This window comes from Numida meleagris, chromosome 1 (assembly GCF_002078875.1).
Source record: "Numida meleagris isolate 19003 breed g44 Domestic line chromosome 1, NumMel1.0, whole genome shotgun sequence".
In the NCBI taxonomy this organism is placed as follows: domain Eukaryota; kingdom Metazoa; phylum Chordata; class Aves; order Galliformes; family Numididae; genus Numida; species Numida meleagris.
Window position 1 is genome coordinate 9195368 of NC_034409.1, and position 18908 is coordinate 9214275.

General features: G+C 36.0%; 1 protein-coding gene across 1 annotated transcript in view; it reads left to right on the top strand.

Annotated features, from left to right (window-relative positions):
- The window catches only part of SEMA3E (semaphorin 3E), a 137119-nt gene continuing 118355 nt past the window's right edge, over window positions 145-18908 (top strand). The window contains exon 1 of the mRNA XM_021384726.1: window positions 145-618. Coding sequence (XP_021240401.1) covers window positions 492-618 — 127 coding nt within the window. The 5' untranslated portion in view covers window positions 145-491. The remainder of the gene's footprint in view (window positions 619-18908) is intronic.

Consider the following 18908-nt stretch of genomic DNA (forward strand, 5'->3'; position numbering starts at 1 on the left):
AGGGAATGGCACTTCTTGTTTTTAATTAGCAAAGGTGAAAGGTGAATTAAAACTGGCTGTTTGGCAAGACAGAGCAAGGGGCTGAGTTCTGAAGAGCACCGCGGAGGAGGGTGCTTTTTTTTTTTTCCCTCCTTCTCTTAATGAATTGCCTTGCAGGAGGGACTGAAAATACAGCTTCTTCCTGAATCCACGGGCAGAGTTACTAGAGAGCTCAAGACATAACACTGCAGAGTAACGCCTTGGAATGTCCTTGCACTTTATAAACAATTGTACTGGGGAGGGAATATTTTTACATGACATTTGCACAGCTTGACAAATGGCAAGCTGAGGCTGTGTGCTGCTCTGACGAACACTGATTTTTCACGTAGAGATACCCCACAAACAGACCAAAGAGAGATATCTAAGTGCTCCGGGAAAGTAGAAGTGGAACTTGAAGCCTTAAAAAAATAACAAACAAAGAGCGGCAGTTAAGTGAAGAGAGCAAGATTTTGATGTTGGGCAGGATGGCATCTGCCCAGGACCTTTTAATTCTGGCACTATGTGGCTTGTTACTAGAGTTACCGGCTGGATGTCATGCAACAGATACAAGACAGCCAAGGTTACGTCTGTCACATAAAGGTAGGTCAGTGTGTCAGGTTTTTAAAGCCTTTATGCTAATGCAAGTTCATTGACTTCACTGAAAGTATTGCACTGGGTTTAAACTGCGGTCCTTTGACAGAGTAAAATATTCCTTTTCAGAAATGCTGTAAATTATGTCCTTGTACTAAATTGTATCTGTAATTCACTTTACTGAAATTAGAATGAATTTAGGCACTTGCAATGATTGATTTTAGGTTATTTAAATATTCTTATACCTGAAAGTGCATTAGGTTTTCTTGTTATTCTGTGTTGTCCTCTGTGCTGTAAGAAGGATGTCTGGTCTCTAATAATAAGGAAAGTCATGAGAAGATACCCTGAAATTATTACTGAATAAATATACTCTTATGCATAAAGTTACCGTTAAGCAATTGAATGTCTGTTTCACTTTTAGAATCCTATTTGTCTACAAATATAGCTAAGGGAAAAAGACTGAATTCCTGTGTAGCCATATGATTCATTTTCTAAACTAGCAAGTGTCATCACACTGTAATTAAAATGACTAACTGCCAATGTAAGTCTGCTTCCAGTTTAGCAGTTGCTCAAAGAAAAAATATTACTTTCTCTCATATTTGTGTATATTACTTACAACTTTTTTCTTCAGTTTTAGTCTCCCTGAAACCTAACCCCTACTCCCTTAGCTCCTTCAGAGTGCCTTGTTCTTGATTGCATGTGATTTAAACTCTTCCTTACGATTTGGTTCTCATCCTATGTATATCTATAGGTCCCTGTCTACAGCCAGGACATTTCAGTCCTCTGCAGGAGTACATACATTTGTAAATGTCATACATGTAAATATATGACAGGCAGTTATTAGCAGTGGAGGTGGAAAAAAAATGCAAGTGTGCAAGGTACATTGATGTTGAGCCATATTACCTTTTGTGAAAAGATGAAAAGAAAATACCTTTTTGCTGACATAGTTGTGAGTGAGCAAATGCTGATTTACTGAGGTACATTTATGTGGCTATGGAAATGATAACTATGCAGTATCAGTGTGAAGTATATTAGAATATCTATTTTAAGTATGGCTAGGATTTAAAATCTAGCATCAGCTACAACTCCACCTGTAGACAGCTTTAGTCTAAACAAGGTTTAATTGTGTTTTATATAGCAAGCTAAATTAACAATTATAAAGAAGGAAGCTGAATAGGATAATTGGTCTGAATGCCTTGCTAGGAAACTCTACGAAATGAGTTTTGCTTTTATTAGGGCAGTGAAACATGTTTTAAAGAAAGATAGACTTGTCATGAAAAGCTCTCTTGTAAGTAAACAACTGATTGCTACCAATGCAATAAATCCCTTTTAATATATAAACTACTTATCTTTTTAACCAGTGGTTTCAAAGTAGGGTAGAAATGAGTGATAAATGTTGATTATATAATTCTCTCACATCTCCTTTGTTGAAAATGTATTTGAATGTTGATTTATTTCTAGGTGTAATCACGAAGGCTATTGTTATTATTGATCTTTACTTGCTTGTGATGGGGTTAAGGAGATGAGAAAAGCAGAGTAAATGAGACAAATAGACCTACTGTTATGTTGGTTCAGGGCTTAGCTGCCACTTTTGGCAAGCTCCCCACTATGGTTCTGCAACTATTAACTGCTTCTGTGCTCGCTTGTAGGAGTAATTGTTTTTCCGCTAGTTGGAATCAGTGCATGTTTCACTGCATACTACTTCATCTTCAGCAGGGAGCCAGTAATTTGGGCATAACACATCATAACTCTGATATTTTCAAGGAGATTTTAAAACATCCATTTCTCACTGAGGGCCAAACCTCCCCTGCCTGATGTCAGTTTTCCCAGATCCAGTGACACAGAAGGATCTTTCCCAAGCAAATTCTCTACCATAAGCACACATATCACCATCTTATATTTCACCTTATAGAGTAACATGCCACATTTTTCACACTTATGAAATGTGACTGATTTTACAAGCTGTGTTGCAGTCAATGAATGCCTGACTACATATCCAAAGTCAAAGGTAATACATGGCATCCCTGCCTGCACCCTGGGAACAGCTCTTGCAAGTCTCCCATCCAAAAGAATGTAGCATCCAAGTATGAAGACCATGAGTAAATGTTGCTGCATTCACTAATCAAACAGGAACAGCAGGAAGGTCCCTTCATTTTAATTGCGCATACTCCAGAGGGATGCTGCTCTGGGTAGCAGCTGGGCATGGGCAGTTAGAAAGTGGTGGTTGCACCATTTTGGTTCAGGCATTGAAATCCATACCTGTATATTTGCAGCATGGAAGAGCTGTAAATTCAGTGATAAATTTAATCGCAAAGATCCTGAAACTTGAAAGCAGACATACCTGCTCACTGCTTCCCTTTGCAGCTGGGAGTGTTGGCAGTTAATTACCATTCAGGCCACTGCAGGCTAGGCTAGTACTGACAGATAAGTAAAAGCTTCTGTGATGAGTATGATGAGCTTTATGGACATGAGATTTTTTTAATGGGAGGAATATTTATAACTAATCTACTTTAAAAGCTTATTACTTACAGAACCCAGAGAAGGCATCTACAAATTAGATCACACTGATTTTTACAAACTTTTCTTTCCTTTTTTTGCTTTAAAAGTGATGTTCAGTGAAAGTAAAGTGAACTGACAATGAATGAGAGCTTTTTGCCCTCAGCAAACCAGGCTTCACCTGCAGCGCACACATGCTTCCCAACTCACTGCAACAAGCTCAGGTCCTAACCCTTGCTCAGAGAGGTCACCTGATGGATAGGAATACCACAATCCCCTTGCCAATTAAAGGATATACTGTGCAACCTCTGTTTGATGCTATGGCCATTTTCTCAGCTTCAGTGGGAGTTAATCAAAATCCTGCATTTCTGAACTACTGTTAAACCTGTCAGTTTAATATAAACTATAATGGTGTTTTTTGGTAACACAGAGGATTGTCTTTACTCACATTAAACTCAAACATCAGAATTTTGCCATTCCTTTATATGAGGTTGAATTAATTTTATGGTTTTAAGTTAATTCTTACTAACTTGAACTGTGTACAAGCCCAGGAATTGAAGGTGTTTTCCTCAGTCCATCGGATTTGTTCATAAGAAAATTTATATTGCAATTAACACCATTTGTGGTATTAGTGGTGTGGTCATCTTGAAGGTTGCATTTGACGATGACCAGCAGAAATCTTGCTTGGGGTAATAACGTACTCCTACTGTTTCATGTTGATTTGTAGAGATAAGAATGTATTATTACTCACTCAGTATTAGAGAGAAATAAAGTTTCTACATTATTAAGTTGTAGGTTGACAAATATGTTTAAAAATCATTAGCTCATTTTAAGTACAGTACAGGCACTGCTTAATGAGGTGTTAATGGAGGCCAAGATTCAGCCCCCATGCTTTATAGGCTGTGGGTTACATTCTTTCCCAGTGTCCCACAGTTTGAGTTCTCGCAATGGGAAATATATAATTAAGGTGAAATCAGCACACACTGTATGTTAAAAAGAAACTATTTACATTACAGATTGAAATGGATTTTGTTTCCAGAGAGCAGGAGGGATATATTTATATAAGCCTAGTAGAACTACATTAAAAGCATGTAGGCCTGAAGAGCCCATGAAGGATGTAATTGTATAATTCAAGCCCTAGACAGGGTATGCAGTGTGTTCCTAAGTGTTCTTTTCTGGTTTGTGGGTAGGTTAAAGAGCAAAGGTAGCAGTATGAAAGTGAGTTGTTGAGCCCCTGTGGTGTCTCCACAATTTTGTAGCAGGAATGGGATCTGGTACAGTGGGCTCTGTGCAGACTTTTGCAGATCTTGACAGATCTGTTTTTTTTCTTATTATTTTTATTTTTTACCCATTTATATTGTTCTTGAGTGACTTGAGGCATTTTGGCATGGTCCAATTTCAGGTTGTGTAGCTATGCACTGTACACTGTTCTTTCCTGGAAACGGTGTGGTTAAGTAGTATTCCCAGTCCAAACATCTCCACCTTGCTTGCTGTGAGCAGTGCTTGCTACTTGTGGTAGTGAAGATGCAACAGGCAGAAGGATCAGATTGAATTAAGAAAGAATCTGGATTTTGCATTCTCAAGATAAAATATTTAAAAAAATAGAGGAAGAGACTGAAGGGATAGATGAAATGTTGCAGAAGAAAAGTGATAATCTCTGTGTTCATATACAGATTTTAATACATAGGATGTGTTATATGAAACCATCTCTAAGAATTATGGTTAGGCCTGGCTAATCATCTTTGAGGACTGCTAAGGTCTGCTGCAGAAGAAAAATATTTCCTTGACATTTGCAGGAGCTGGGCTTTCAACATGCCTACTTTAACTTTCTCGATAATAGTCATTTTTAATTCATTTTACTTAAACTAGATTAAGACATTTCTGCAAATTTTATTGGTTGCAATTTAGCTAATCTAGTCAGAGATTTTCTTGCAAAAAGAAATTTGATTTCAGAGACTGGTTTGGAAATTATTATAGCAATGTCTTGCTATTCATTACTCTGGTCTCATAATTGTATAGCTTCATTTTTTTTTACTGTGTCAATTCTCTAGCTAGGTGGCAGCAAAATTTATCCAGGGACTAATGAATACTGTGAATAATAAGAATTTAGAAAAATTTTAGACAGGCATTTGTGGATTCTGAAGTAGGTAAATACATTAAATGCACATATAGTATTTTCAGTTAGTAATCACCTGTCCACAGAAAACATGGCTAAATAATAACTAGCCACATAACTCATAACTGAATCATGACTGATTCAGTTTCATGCATAATTTTTTTATTTTAATAGTTTTCATGGTGGTAGAATTCTGGTTTTAAATGATTATGAGACTAGTTCTCCTACCAAGAAAAGTTAAAATGTAAGATTTTCATTCATACTAGATATAAATCAACTTGAATATACCAAAATAAGGATCTGGGTTATCTACGCTTATCTGTATTCTACAGAAGTTTGTATATAAAAAAAAAAAAAGATATGAGTATGTATATATTTATGAATATGTATCTCTATGTATAAATATCTATATGTTTAAATAAATATGTATGATATGAATATTTGTGTATGTATAAATCTATCTATAAAATATATGTATGTAAATAACAGATAGATGTTTGGATTTTTCTTATGGTGAAATAAAGAACAGTATAACTGATGGCTTAGGAACAGAAGACTTGCATTATAGCTGAAGGTGTACGAATCTTACTGAGTATAAGGGCTGATATTACAAGTATTTGGAAACAGCACATGACAGTCTCTTTTTAACATAATACTTGAGGCTACATAGAACTCAATGTCAGTACAGAAATGTTTTAAAGAAGGATATATAGATATCTCAGACCAACTGGCGGGGAAGGGAGGAGGGCTTTTATTCCTTTTCTCCTGTTGGTCAAACAACAAATTCTTTACCCAAGCTTCTGATTTATTATTTATCCATATCCCAAGAGGTGACTGGCAGCAAGTTCAGGAGTGTTTCCAAGTAATCCTAGACGGACTTGTTCACAAAGACTGGAATTTTTTGGCAGAGAAGTCATGACAGTTCCTTTCATAACTGCAGTTTGTTGACAAAGGCTTCTGTAAGTTTTACTGTAGCAGAACTCCAAAGTGATAAGCACTACCACTGGGGATGTAAGAAGCAGACTGTTTGCTGTGTAACATCAATCACTTTCCTGCTTTTGATTTAAAGAACTAAGTGCCATCTGAAGCTACAAGACCAGAATATTCTGCATGCTACTTCTTCCATGTAAACTACCTCCTTGCTTTCAAAGTGATAACACCATCTGCTATTTTAAACTCTTCATCAGATATTGTACTTACCATTATTTCACTAAAAGTGTTCTATTTTACTTACATGCACACAAGATCAATGTTGTTTGTATGATTTACAGTATGCTGTGCAACGGTGAGCATTTGCTTCAGACCTTTTGAGAAACTTTGGGTCAAAAAATATTCCAAAACTCTGCAATAGATATACTAAATATTATTAAAACTGCTGTCTTGGTCTTCTTCATGCAATTAGGCAAATATGATGAAGTCAACATGTAGTGAACGTTAATTAGATGTAGTCAACATTAATTAGAAATAAACTTGATTTCTTAAAGAAATTCAAACCCTGTAGGGATAAAGATAGGAATCTTTGTTTTACAGATAAAACTCTCTTAATGCAAGTATACTATTTTAAATGTTTTGTGTTGGTTAGTTAATGTTTGGCACTTACATAATCTTTTAAGTATTCGTGACTATACATGAAAGAAAATGTTAAAAGAAAAAAAAGAATGAAAATATTGTATTATAAAAAAATCTGCAATGTAGTTTAGCATTAATTCCAAACCCTTGTGAAGAAAGGATGTTAAATAGCTTTGAAGAAACAGTGTTTCAGTAGTTCTTACATAAGTTCCATCTTTAAGTTAGTGAAAATTATAAATTGTCAACATCAAGATTCAGTTTGAGAAACTGACTGAATTTACTACCTACATAAAAGCAAATGAAAACATTGATTCTCTCAGCGAATGGTTTCAAAAATGAATGTTACCAGCCTGTTATTTGTTTTTTTTTGTCATCTCACACTGATCTACTCCTTTTTTCCATCATCTTGGTTCTTCTGATCTTCCTCAACTCTACAATTCTGTTTTGGAAGAGCTACTTCACCTTGTTAACTGACTCAACTGAAAACATAATGTTATAACTGTGTTTCTCCTCTAAGCATCTTCTGTTAGTTCTGATGAAGCTATTAATAGTTATGTTTTTGCCTGTGATACATCCCTTTGTCTGGTGGTTTTATAGCTCTCTAAAGTCTTATTTTTTTTTCTTTCAAAACAGTGTAAAGCAGGACTGTATCGTTACGTATCCAACTTTTTTTTCTTTTCAATAAACAACATTACAAACACAAAGAAGGGTTTCTCTGTTTTATTTATTTATTTATTTATTTATTTATTTATTTATTTATTTTTGGTCAGGTTTTGTCCCTGATGTTTCTTGATGCTAAGCTTTTAAGAGCATTTGTAATCTTCAGCACATTATAATCAGGCATCTGAATACACTCTTTGGCCACGGTGCTCACCATCTTAGTTATGCATCGTTGTTTCTAAGTCTGCTCTCATTCTTATATTACCTGTAATTTGCAGGAGCTCTGGAGTATAACGGCATGTGAAAGGTTCCATTTACAGTTTCTGTGCAAGTATGAGCAGGCGGTCTGTAACCACAAAGATGTCAGCAAAGAGATGCTTGCCAAACATCCTGGCCCTGGCATGATGTGCAGACTGTGTGTAGCCAATAGCTGCAAAACTTGGATCACTCATGTAGCTAAAAAATTTTTTTGATGGAATAAAAGTTGAATCTCATCTTCAAATTACTTTTTATTAGTTTCAGGAAAAAGCAGATAATTGGTAGGGTTTTTTTCATGTGTTGTTACTCTGTCTCAATATTGTACTTGCCATGCTTTATTACCCCTTCTGTCTATTGGAGTCTGCTCAATTCTTAGTAAAGTCAAAAAGAGACTTCCAGTTGCATCAAGTGACTTCAGACTTGTCCTTGAAAGCAATGCAGTGTTTCAGAATGAAATCTCATTTGCTTGGTGGAAGTGTCACTAATTTATCTTATAAATTTCACAGATTAGTAAAAAATCAATGAAATATATCAGGAAATAGCAGTATTCTCTGTCCTATTGCATTCCACGGAGAAATGTGGTGCAGTAGCACATTCTGTAACTCATGGCTACCATTGGTTGACTTCTAATACTTATGTCTTCAGGGTCAAGGAAATTAATCAAAACTGGATTTTACAGTGTTTCTGCAAATTAAAAAGTTAACACAAAGGAAATGCTGGAATAGGCTAATGGCAAAGATTAATTTGTCATAGACATGCAACATTTAGTTTCTAAAACCACATTACCGTTCTTAATCTAATTTGCCTGAAACGAGCTTTCATTTCAGAAACATAAGTACAAAGGATATCTTTCCAGTCAGTCAGAGAAGGTTGTATGATAGAAATTAGATTTTCGTGCTTTCTGTGGTCTATTACAATAGAGTTCAAAGTATCACTATGAACATTAAATATCCAAATAAAGAAGAAATAAAAGGTCAAAAAAATCATTTGTGGAGGAAGGAAAAAAAAAGAAAAGAAAATATAAATCCAGTCACAGAAAGCCTGCAAAGCCTGTTAGCCAAACAGGAGAAAAAAAAAACAACACTGATTTCTTCACATATCCCTTTGTCCTAGGCAGAAGACATTCATTATTTATAAAACTTTGATGACAGGCCACATATAGTCCTTGTTAGACTGTGATTTGGCAGCATTAACTCAGAAAAAAATGTTCATGATCCCTGTGAAATCATATCGCTAAAATTTCTACTTCATCAGTACTGAAGAATTTCAGGTTTTAGGCAACTCATTCTTTCAGTGAAGCATGTGAATTCTATCTTTTTTGTTTCTGTTATTTTAAATCCCCCCAAATATATTTACTTAAATTTTTTGAAGATTCTTGACTGGGTCCTCTCTCATAATTATGGATTTTTTGGCAAACTGTTTGCAAAATAATTCTTTAAGCCAAGGAACCTGTGGTTGGAAGTCAGGTCTTTCAGTGAAAGAAGATGTCACTCCTCTTAATGTATCTATTCTCTACTTCTTCTGTGTTTATTTTTATCTAAAGGATTCCTGACTTCAAACTGTGAATCAATTGAAGCTTCGGTAGGGAGTCAAACAATGGGCCTTTTACTGTTGCTAAGTTTGTTTTATAGGCTTCTTCTTACAACACGTTTGTTTAATAGACCTAGTAAAATGGTGAATGCAGCTGTAAATGTATCTTTTATTTGTTGATGTGTAATAAACATCACAGGGATGTTGGCCTTTTCTTACTCTGATCTTCCTGACAGTGGTGAAAGGAAATTGTACAAAATGAATGAAAAGTGGCTTAAACTGATCGCAGAAAACAACAGTCCCCAAATATCTAAGGGTCAGTACCTTGTTTCTTTTTTAACAGATGGTTTCTCCCAGCAGTGTTACCAAACCTTAATAATAGTAAAATAATAGGTTGTTTGGTGCAAGGGAATCATTCCAAATAGCACTATTCACTCGGGTCATCACTGAAGGTCATTTTTCAGCCAGAAAGCTAAAGGTTAGCAAGTGTTACTTAATTCCATGAGCTCCTGCAACCCTTTATTTATGATTAAGTGAAGTGTTTTCCTGTGGGTGTGTGGTAAAAGCCAAAAGTAAAGGAAAATAAGCCCATTCCTTTATGCGTTAAATATTTCATCTCAGTTGATTAAGAATGGTATGATGCAAAGCTTGAAAATATGTATTATGTTGGAGTCCAGAAGTACTCAAGCTGACTTAGAGATCTTAAAATTATTGCTGCAAAAAATGCTTTGTCTTTATGTTCCTGTGTTTACATGCAGTAAGTCATTATCTTCTCTTCTCTGCTTATCTTAGGCTTGTCCACATCCTTCTGCATATTTCCAGGTTACACAAGCACCTGGGATAGCTGTTTCTAAACACACTACTGAGGGGATGTTGAAATATTCAGCAGATTGAGCATTACTTGTAGCTCTGGAACAGGCTGTAAATACTCCCATGTTCTACAGTGATTCAGTAGAATTCCTAATTGGGATTCCTTATTGCTTCTGTGTGAGCAGCACTCAAACAATGCAATGTGTTATTTTATTTCTAAAATACTTGAATTCTTTCTGATAAAATGCTTCACATTCAGAAGATAAACAGTTACAGTAAAGAGTGGTTCTCCAAAAAGTGCTTTGAATGCAGCATTCTGTCCTTTAAATCTACCACTAATTATGCAAAACCTCTGATACAAAACCGGAACAGAGATTTTGTTTCACTGTTACTAAAGACAATGATAAACACCCCACAAATTTATATCACTAAAGAGTTGACAAGGTCTTTCCTTGTTCCTGACTTCACTTTCGGAAAGAGGTGATTCATTTGATTGTTGTACTTGTCCTGGCCATGTACTTCTGTCTGTCCTGAACACAGAAGGATAAAATAGTTAGCTTAAACCAGAAGCCTGACATAACACTCAGATAAAAGTAGGTGAGATGGATTTGGGATGAATGTTTGACGACAGGTCTAGGATGTTACACATCCGAGAATAAAACCCTTCTGAGTGTGACTAACTGCAGAGTTAAGACCCTGTAGCACAATTGTCTTGACACAATATAAGTGAAGATATTAATTGCTAATTAATATGTCTTTGACCTACTAATGGCCTGGAAGATGAGGACAAAGGTGTAGTCACTTGAGCAGTGATTTGAGCAACTTAAGCAGCTATGGTATCTGCTGGAAACAGCTCTCTGAACCACTGGCTCGGATGTGTTCTGCATCTGCTTCAGGGCACAATAGGTTGAGTTGGATTAAGCAGGTTTCAAAGCACCCTGAGTTAAGCTTGTGCACTTCACATCAAAATAAGTGAAGCTCTCATAGCTGCCTGGCAGAGCACAGCTGCTCTCTTGCAAGGATCGGTAATAAACAGCATTTATTTCTGCTGCAAACAAAGTGGCATTATAGGCCATACCCTAAAACTTTGATTCTGTTAATACTTAATCATCTGTGTTTCTTTAATCATACAAATGCTTCCATTGACTAAAACTTGAGCTGGTGTTTGTTTGCAAGATCAAAGTCTAAGGCCCAGATTCTGTGTGTCCATACCTGTAGTGTAATTGATTAAAATCAATAATGACAAAAGTTGTTCTATTTTCCTGTACCCCAGGCATTACAAAGCAACATTAAACACTGACAATTTTGATTTATGTGTATAATTTCACTTTCTATTTTGTTGTTTGGTTATAACACATATGAAAAGGCTTGAAACTTAAAATTTTCCATGCACTTCTGTTGTATGAAAAGTGGTATTTTTGTAAAATGCATCTTAGTGGATTTTAAACAGCTCTGTAATATGTGCATGAATTTGTCATTTAGAACTGTTAACTGGATGTTTCAAGTGCTGTATTGTCTCAGTCATTTTTTTAATGGAACCATCCCTTTGTTAGAAAATGCAACACATTACTTCATAAAATCAGGTTAATGGATTAGATTCTTTTTTTGTTTACTTGTTTTACTTAACTGCATAAATGTGTAATAGCATTAAAACCCTTGAGCTGTAAAATTCTGGGTTTTTGAAAACTTCTTGTACTTCTAATTTAAAAGTAAAATAAAACAAAAAACTCTTAGCATGGAGATTTGAAAATAGCACCAATGTTTATACACTCTTGAGAAACAGCTCCTAGAGTGTGCTGTGATAGCAGCATAGAAATGCTCTACCTCAAGTAACAGGTTGAAAGGTAACAGAGGTATTGATTTGTACTTCTGTATGATACTATTGCCTGGGATCCAGAGGGAACAGCTGAGAGTTAGAGTTGTCACATCTCAGCATGCTTTGTAATGTAAATGCTGTAAATCACAAACACACACACAAGTAGATTTTTAAACTATGGTGAAAATGTTCCTCAGAGTTTTCTAGAATTAGTTATATATAATATGACTGGTACGTATATACATTTTATGACTAGTATTCCTGGACTGATAGTCCTGCAGCAGCTTTTTGGGGTGGTTGACTTCCATGTTCAACTGTTCACAATTTGACGGTAAGTTTCTACAGATTTCTGTGAATTTCTGTGCAAATACTGTCTTGGTGGTTTTACTTTTTGGTCCTTCAGTCTGTAAGATATACTCTTCCGGAAACTATAATTCTGATAGAAGAGCTTAGCTGTTACAGCATTCGCCTGAGTCCCAAACTTATGGTTGTTACTGCATTAAAGTCGAACAGGGTAATAACACATTTCTGTAAGTGTTTTGGAGCTTTGCAGTTGCTTTCATAGGGATTACAATAATGCTGATAGTACTCAGCCGCTTCCAGATTGTTTAAAGAATTTCAAAAGTGCATCTGAGAGTACTAAAGAGTGGAGATGGACCCTGAGAACTTAGTTTACATAAAACCGTCTGTGTCTGGGAAGATCATAGAGAAGATCCTCCTTGAAGAGATGCTAAGGCAAATGCAAAATGAGGAGGTGATCCAAGACAGCCAGCACAGCTTAGTCAGTGGCAGGTTGTGACTCGCCAACCTGGTGGCCTTTTATGGTGGAATGCCTGCATTGGTGGACCAAGGAAGGGCAACTGTGTTGTCTACCTGGATTTGTGCAAGGCCTTTGACATAGTCTGGCACCATATACTTATCTCTAAATTGGAGAGAGATGAATTTGAAGGGTGAACTTTTTTGTGGATGAAGAATTGGCTGGATGGTCGTAGCCAGAGGGTTGTTGTCAATGGCTCTACATCCAGCTGGAGGCTGGTCATAAGCGGTGTCCCCTAGGGGTCCGTCTTGAGACTGGTGCTCTTCCACATCTGTATCAACAACTTAGAAGGTGAGACTGAGTATACCCTCAGCAAGTTTGCTGATGACACTAAGCTGAATCATACAGTCAATACAATAGAAGGAAGGGATGCCATCAGGAGGACCTGGACAAGCTGGAAAAGTGGGCTGACAAGAACCCAATGAGGTTAAATAAGGCCAAGTGCAAGGTGTTGCATTTTGGTCAGAGCAATCCTAGAAATGAGTACAGACTGGGAGATGAAATTCTTGAGAGCAGCCCTGCTGAGAAGGACTTGGGGGTCTTAATGGATGAAAAGCAGGACATGAGCCAGCAGTATGCTCTTGCAGCTTGGAAGGCCAATGGTATTCTGGGCTGCATCAAAAGACGGATGCCTAGCAGGGAGAGGGAGGTGACTGTCCCCCTCTAATCTGCCCTTTTGAGGCCTCATCTGGAGTACTGTGTCCAGGCCTGTGGGGCCCCCAGTACAAGAAGGATGCAGAGCTGTTAGAGAAGATAAAGAAGAGGGCTGCAGGGATGGTCAGAGGGCTGGAGCAACTCTCCTATGTGAGGGAGTTGGGATTGTTTAGCTTGGAGAAAAGACTCCTGGGAGACCTCACTGCAATCTTCCAGTAATTGAAAGAACCTTACAAGCAGGAGGGTGACTGACTTTTTACACAGGCAGATAGTGATAGGACAAGGAGGAATTAATGTAAACTGAAAAAGGGGAGGCTTATGTTAGATGTTAGGAAGAAATCCTTCACTCAGGATGGTAAGGCTCTGGAACTCATGGAGTCTCTGGAAGGCTCATGTTTGTTGGAGATTCTGACTCCAAAAGCTTTCAACTTTTATGAGAAATCAGTGTCATTTTGTATTTGCTCCTTTAAAATTCCTCTAAACACATACACACAAAAAAAAAGAATTCCAGAAGTAGTCAGTTATGTGCTAACTCTGAGACATGTGCAAACACCTACTGAATAATCAGTTAAAATTATTAAACTGGTAATTTATGGCAAACATAATCTCTCAATGTGCAGTATATTCCTAGGTAAAAGTTATACGGCAAGGGTCTATAATTCTGATGTATTGTTTAGGTTATCCTGAGTTTTTTAGCAAGTGAAAACTTTCTTATGTTCTTGGAAGATCTAGAATCAGAGTGACCTAGTCAAACAGAACAACAGATCATTCATGACTGTTGAGAAGGTGGCATGTTTTGCTTTTCCCAAGACACACGTTTCTTAATCCAATATCCTTTTGTATCTGTCTCCGTGTTAAAAGTTTACATTCCTTTGAATAAGGATTGTAAAATGATGACTGATTGTATATTTGTTCTGAGTTGTAAGAATTGGTGCATAATGAATTCAGTAAATATCTGAAGAATAATGCATTGTATTCTATGTAATTTCAGGATTAACTTGTTTTTCATCTCATTGGTATGACCAAATAGTTCTGGAAATTTACACTGTAGGAAAAAGAGAAGAGAAAGAACAAGGCCTCCTTGCTTATGTATACTTTGTATCTATCTTATTTTTTTCTATTCATTAAGAAGAGTTGTACAAAATTTGAGCTATATATTGCATACTGAAGCTCAAGTTCAGTGTAACCTCTGAACTTCTGTGAACATATCCGCTGACTTTTGTGCTTCATTTGGCTGCGTCTCTTCTGATCATTTCCAGATTTTGATGGCACTTGTGCTTGTGGAAACTCAATTAGGTTTTTTTGTTCACTGCATCCTCACTGAAAAATTTAGACAGAACTAGCTCACATATCACAGCTCAGGCCAGGATTTTCACTTTGAAGTTCTAAACTTAGTTTCATCTATGAATGAGAGCTGAGTAAAAGCCCAAATTAACAGTGCAGACATGTGATCCTTTCAAATGCTACTTCTCTCTTTTTGTTTGTAGTTCAAAAAACGTCCCTGAGGTTTTAGAGGCATGCTGATGAATTTGTACTGTTTGAGAAGTACAGCTAAGTTTAGGATCTTGTGGTTACTGACCATATTCATGGAGAGTATTCCCTTCTGATTCATAACATAGTATGACTAAGTAATTTTTCAGTGGTTTTGTGAATCCACACCCTATTTCTGGCTCGACAAGGTTCTTCAGGCTTCTACATACAATCTACACCAACAGTTTTGTGCACTTAGGACTATGGTTGCTTTTATAGTAGAAAATGAATAGTTTCTGAACATCCTCTCGAGAAACTTTAGGAGGCAGAAGAAAAAGAAAGGGAGAACCCCACTCCCCTCCACAAAATTCCACTAGATTTGGGTTTAATATGGTTAAGATGTGTTGGGATTGAGTTAAACTGTGCCACTGCATCACATTTCTTCCTTTCCTAGAATCATCAATCATCTTCATGCTACAGCTCAAATTATGATATTATTCATATCTTGTTATGAAAATCCACAGTCTTCTCATTCTTTGTAGGGTCCAGTTCATCATGACAGAAAGGCAGAAAACTGATTGAATAATGTTATCCAAATAGATCAGTATCAATAACGTAGACAATTTCAACCTATATTAATTGTATTTTTAAATTATGTCCAGTCATGACAAAATTGAGGTCTTTCAAAACAGGTGGGTTATCCTCCTGAGGATAGTTTTCATCTAATTATAACGCTAATTGTTGTTCAGCAGGATCACAGTTCTCTATTTGAGGTGGAAATGTAAAATCTGAGAGATCTGTGGAAAAAAAAGCACCTTATCTGAAAGCTCGTTGCTTCTTCCGTTTCAACTGTTAGAAAATGAGATCCATTTTCCTTACTACCTCCATTCTAGAAAAAACTACAGCTCTAAAACAACAACTTTGAAACACAATTGGTTAGCTTATTTCAAAACTAGTCATTAGTAAAGATCCATACAATAAATCCCACCAAAAGAATTACTTTTGTTGAAAGTCAAAACAAAGAACAGCAATTTTGTGGGAAAGTAAATATTTAGATATTTTAGCTATATATCTCTGCTATTTTATTCATGCCTTGTTTTTACCCTTATAGTTAGAACTAGGATCAGAAATGGAAGTGTGACAGTATTCTAGAGGAAGATAGAGAATTACAAAAAAAATCCCTTAGATATGTTTACTTTCATATATGCAGGGAAATAACTCTGAATTTCATACACTGTATTTGGGAATACATTTTGAGGTAAGAAATTCAGGACAAATTGTCTATTTGGAACTGCTGGAATGGAAACCAGGATCATCCTTCCACTTCTACCTTTGGTCATCTCAATGACCACCCTGAAAACCGATCTGAAGAACAGTGTTGTATTACATTTCATTATGCCTTGATAGGTTGTGATACAACTTTAAAAGCCAGGTTTTCACTTGACGTGATGAGTACAGTTTTTCAGCAGTTTTTTTATTTTCATGTATGAAAAGAATCTTTACTTGAAAAAAATGTGTTTTTATTCATGTACTGTTATTACTTTTTCAATAGCTGTAGAAAAAAAAACAAAAAACAATGCCCCAGACAGATGCAATGTAGGTAACACATATTTTGTGTATGTGTATAGATCTTTACATTTTTCTTCTTACCAATACACATTCCAGGAACATGTATAGCAAATGATCATGAACAATAATGAAGACCTCATGTTACGAAGAATCTTGCAAAAGCTATACATTTTCTCAAAAGAAAAGATGCATTTTACTATAATGCTGCTTTTAAAAAAAAAGATTCAACAGTCATAATAAAGTTATAAAATAAACTTATCAGAAAACTTATTCTTACTTTACAAGTTATGTAAATGATTGTTAGAGCCATCTAAAGTCCATCTACTGCAGAGGTCTTGATCTGAATACTTTACATTTAGTATTCAGTTCTTGTAGTATTTTTGATCTCTGAATGGATTAAAAATAGTCTTTATACTCCTTATTCTGTTTTTAAATGTAGTCTTTTGTTATTGTAAAGGATGATAGCAGTTTTTCTATTCTTCTCAGTATCTTCATAAGCTATTTATTGATTTTATGACTATATTAGGAGATGTAAGACTTGACTATTTGTAGTCCTTGCATAGCTTAATACAATTGTGCAGTAGCAGATCTTGGTGTATAATGAAGGCTTTGTTACCATTACAATATCACTTGAAGTCCTAAAGACAACTTCTTTAATCCTATTGGACTGTCTGGAAAATAGATGGATTGTTATAATATGAAGGTTAGATATCATAGTTGAGCAACTTTTGTAGTTCACCCTGACAGGAAGAGTCATTAACTACATTGTCACTCTTCCATTCAGACTTCCAAAAGATGCTGCAGACTACTCTGTCATTTAAGCTTCAAATCTCGTGTTTTCAATTTTGTCTTCAAAACTTCAGTACTCAGTAGCCTGTGGAACACTGAAATCTTGCACAGAGTGTAACAATTGCTGCTCACTACATGTAATTGAGAAGCAGAGAACCCTGGTGTTTCAACTTACCAGGGAATAGATCCATAGAGTATAGCCAGTTTCCTAGATTATTATTTTAGTCAAGGATGGAGTTTCCTACTTCACTATGGATCACTTAAACAGTTTATCTTTCTTACAGATCCAAAAAACACATCTGTCCACATCTCAAGGAGCAATATTTTTTCACCCTATATATTGAAATAACATATGTCTTTCACCAGCAGGAAGTGCTGCTGTTCGCCTGCAGTGATAAGTAGCTGCACTTACTAAGAGAGAACGTGATGTTCACAGTTAAAAAAGGCTGTCCACTTCTCCTTTCTCTTACTCGTTGTATTCCACAAACTAGATGAACTCTGTTTTACCAGAAGGATTTGTAATGCCTGCATTCTTTAACACAGTCATACAAAATTGAGGCCTCCAAAGAAGAAAGTCAGTATTAGCATTGGAAGGATTTGCTTAGAATACTGCACAACCTGGCTTGCAGCAGTGATTTTTCTTCTAAGAATGTGTCTTGTCTCAACCTGCACATCATGAAATGATTGATTATAAAAAGATGTTTGGGCAAAAGTGCAATAATAAGCCCGGAGCAAATTTTGTCCACACCTGACTGTTTCTATAACATTTCTACTTAAGAGAAACCTAAGTGTCTGAGAGAAATTCTGTGATCTGGCTTACATATTTATTTTAAATATTGGTACAAACATAGTTTCACAACTTCTGTGTGATAAGTCAACGTAAAGCTTGTTGCAGTACAGTAGGAATCAGGACTGGTGATGAAAATGATGATCCTTCTATTCTTTAATAAATGCTCCAATGTAAAATGAGCCTAACATACACCTGGCATCTCAATCACCATATTTCAAACACCTTGTTTCTAGAAGTGACTACATACCTATTCATGAAGCAAATATTTCAACTTACTTTACTTCTCCTTTCTCTAAAAGAAGAAAGTTTTCAAATTTGAGATGACAAGTTATCCAGGGATTGATTTTTTTCTTTTTTATGCTGAATGAACATAATTTTCTACTGCCACTTTGTCTACTTATCGCATGTATTCATGTTCCCCAGAGTTTGATTTAAATATAATCAGACTATCTTCCATTTCCTCAACACAATTGAAATTGCATTCAAACTGTATTTCCATTGCAATTTGTGTTACCTTTCCATGTCAACTGACATAGCATTCCTGACTTCAGTGAATCTATATTGACTTCACTGTTTCTGTATCAGTGCAGATTCCATATATCTATTGCTTCCTTAGATTTACACATGTACTGAGTCACCCCAGATGTGTAGTGATGGATGATACATAAGTGGAAGGTCATTTCCCAGATACAAACAAAACATTATAGCATTTTGTTTTCAAGGGGAGTTACTGAAATTGTTATCAACTGAAACTGAGTGTAACAGATATTTTCATTTACCAAAGTGACTGTAGTCCCTAACAAAATTGTCCATTGTCCTAGGAAAGGTAAGACTTTTAGAAGATCTGCTGGGAGAAAAACACACCAGGGATGTTCTCAGGCATATTAATAATTCAGATTCAATTACTAGAGAAAATTCTAGTCACTAACTTCAGAAAACAAATAAACAGGAAGGT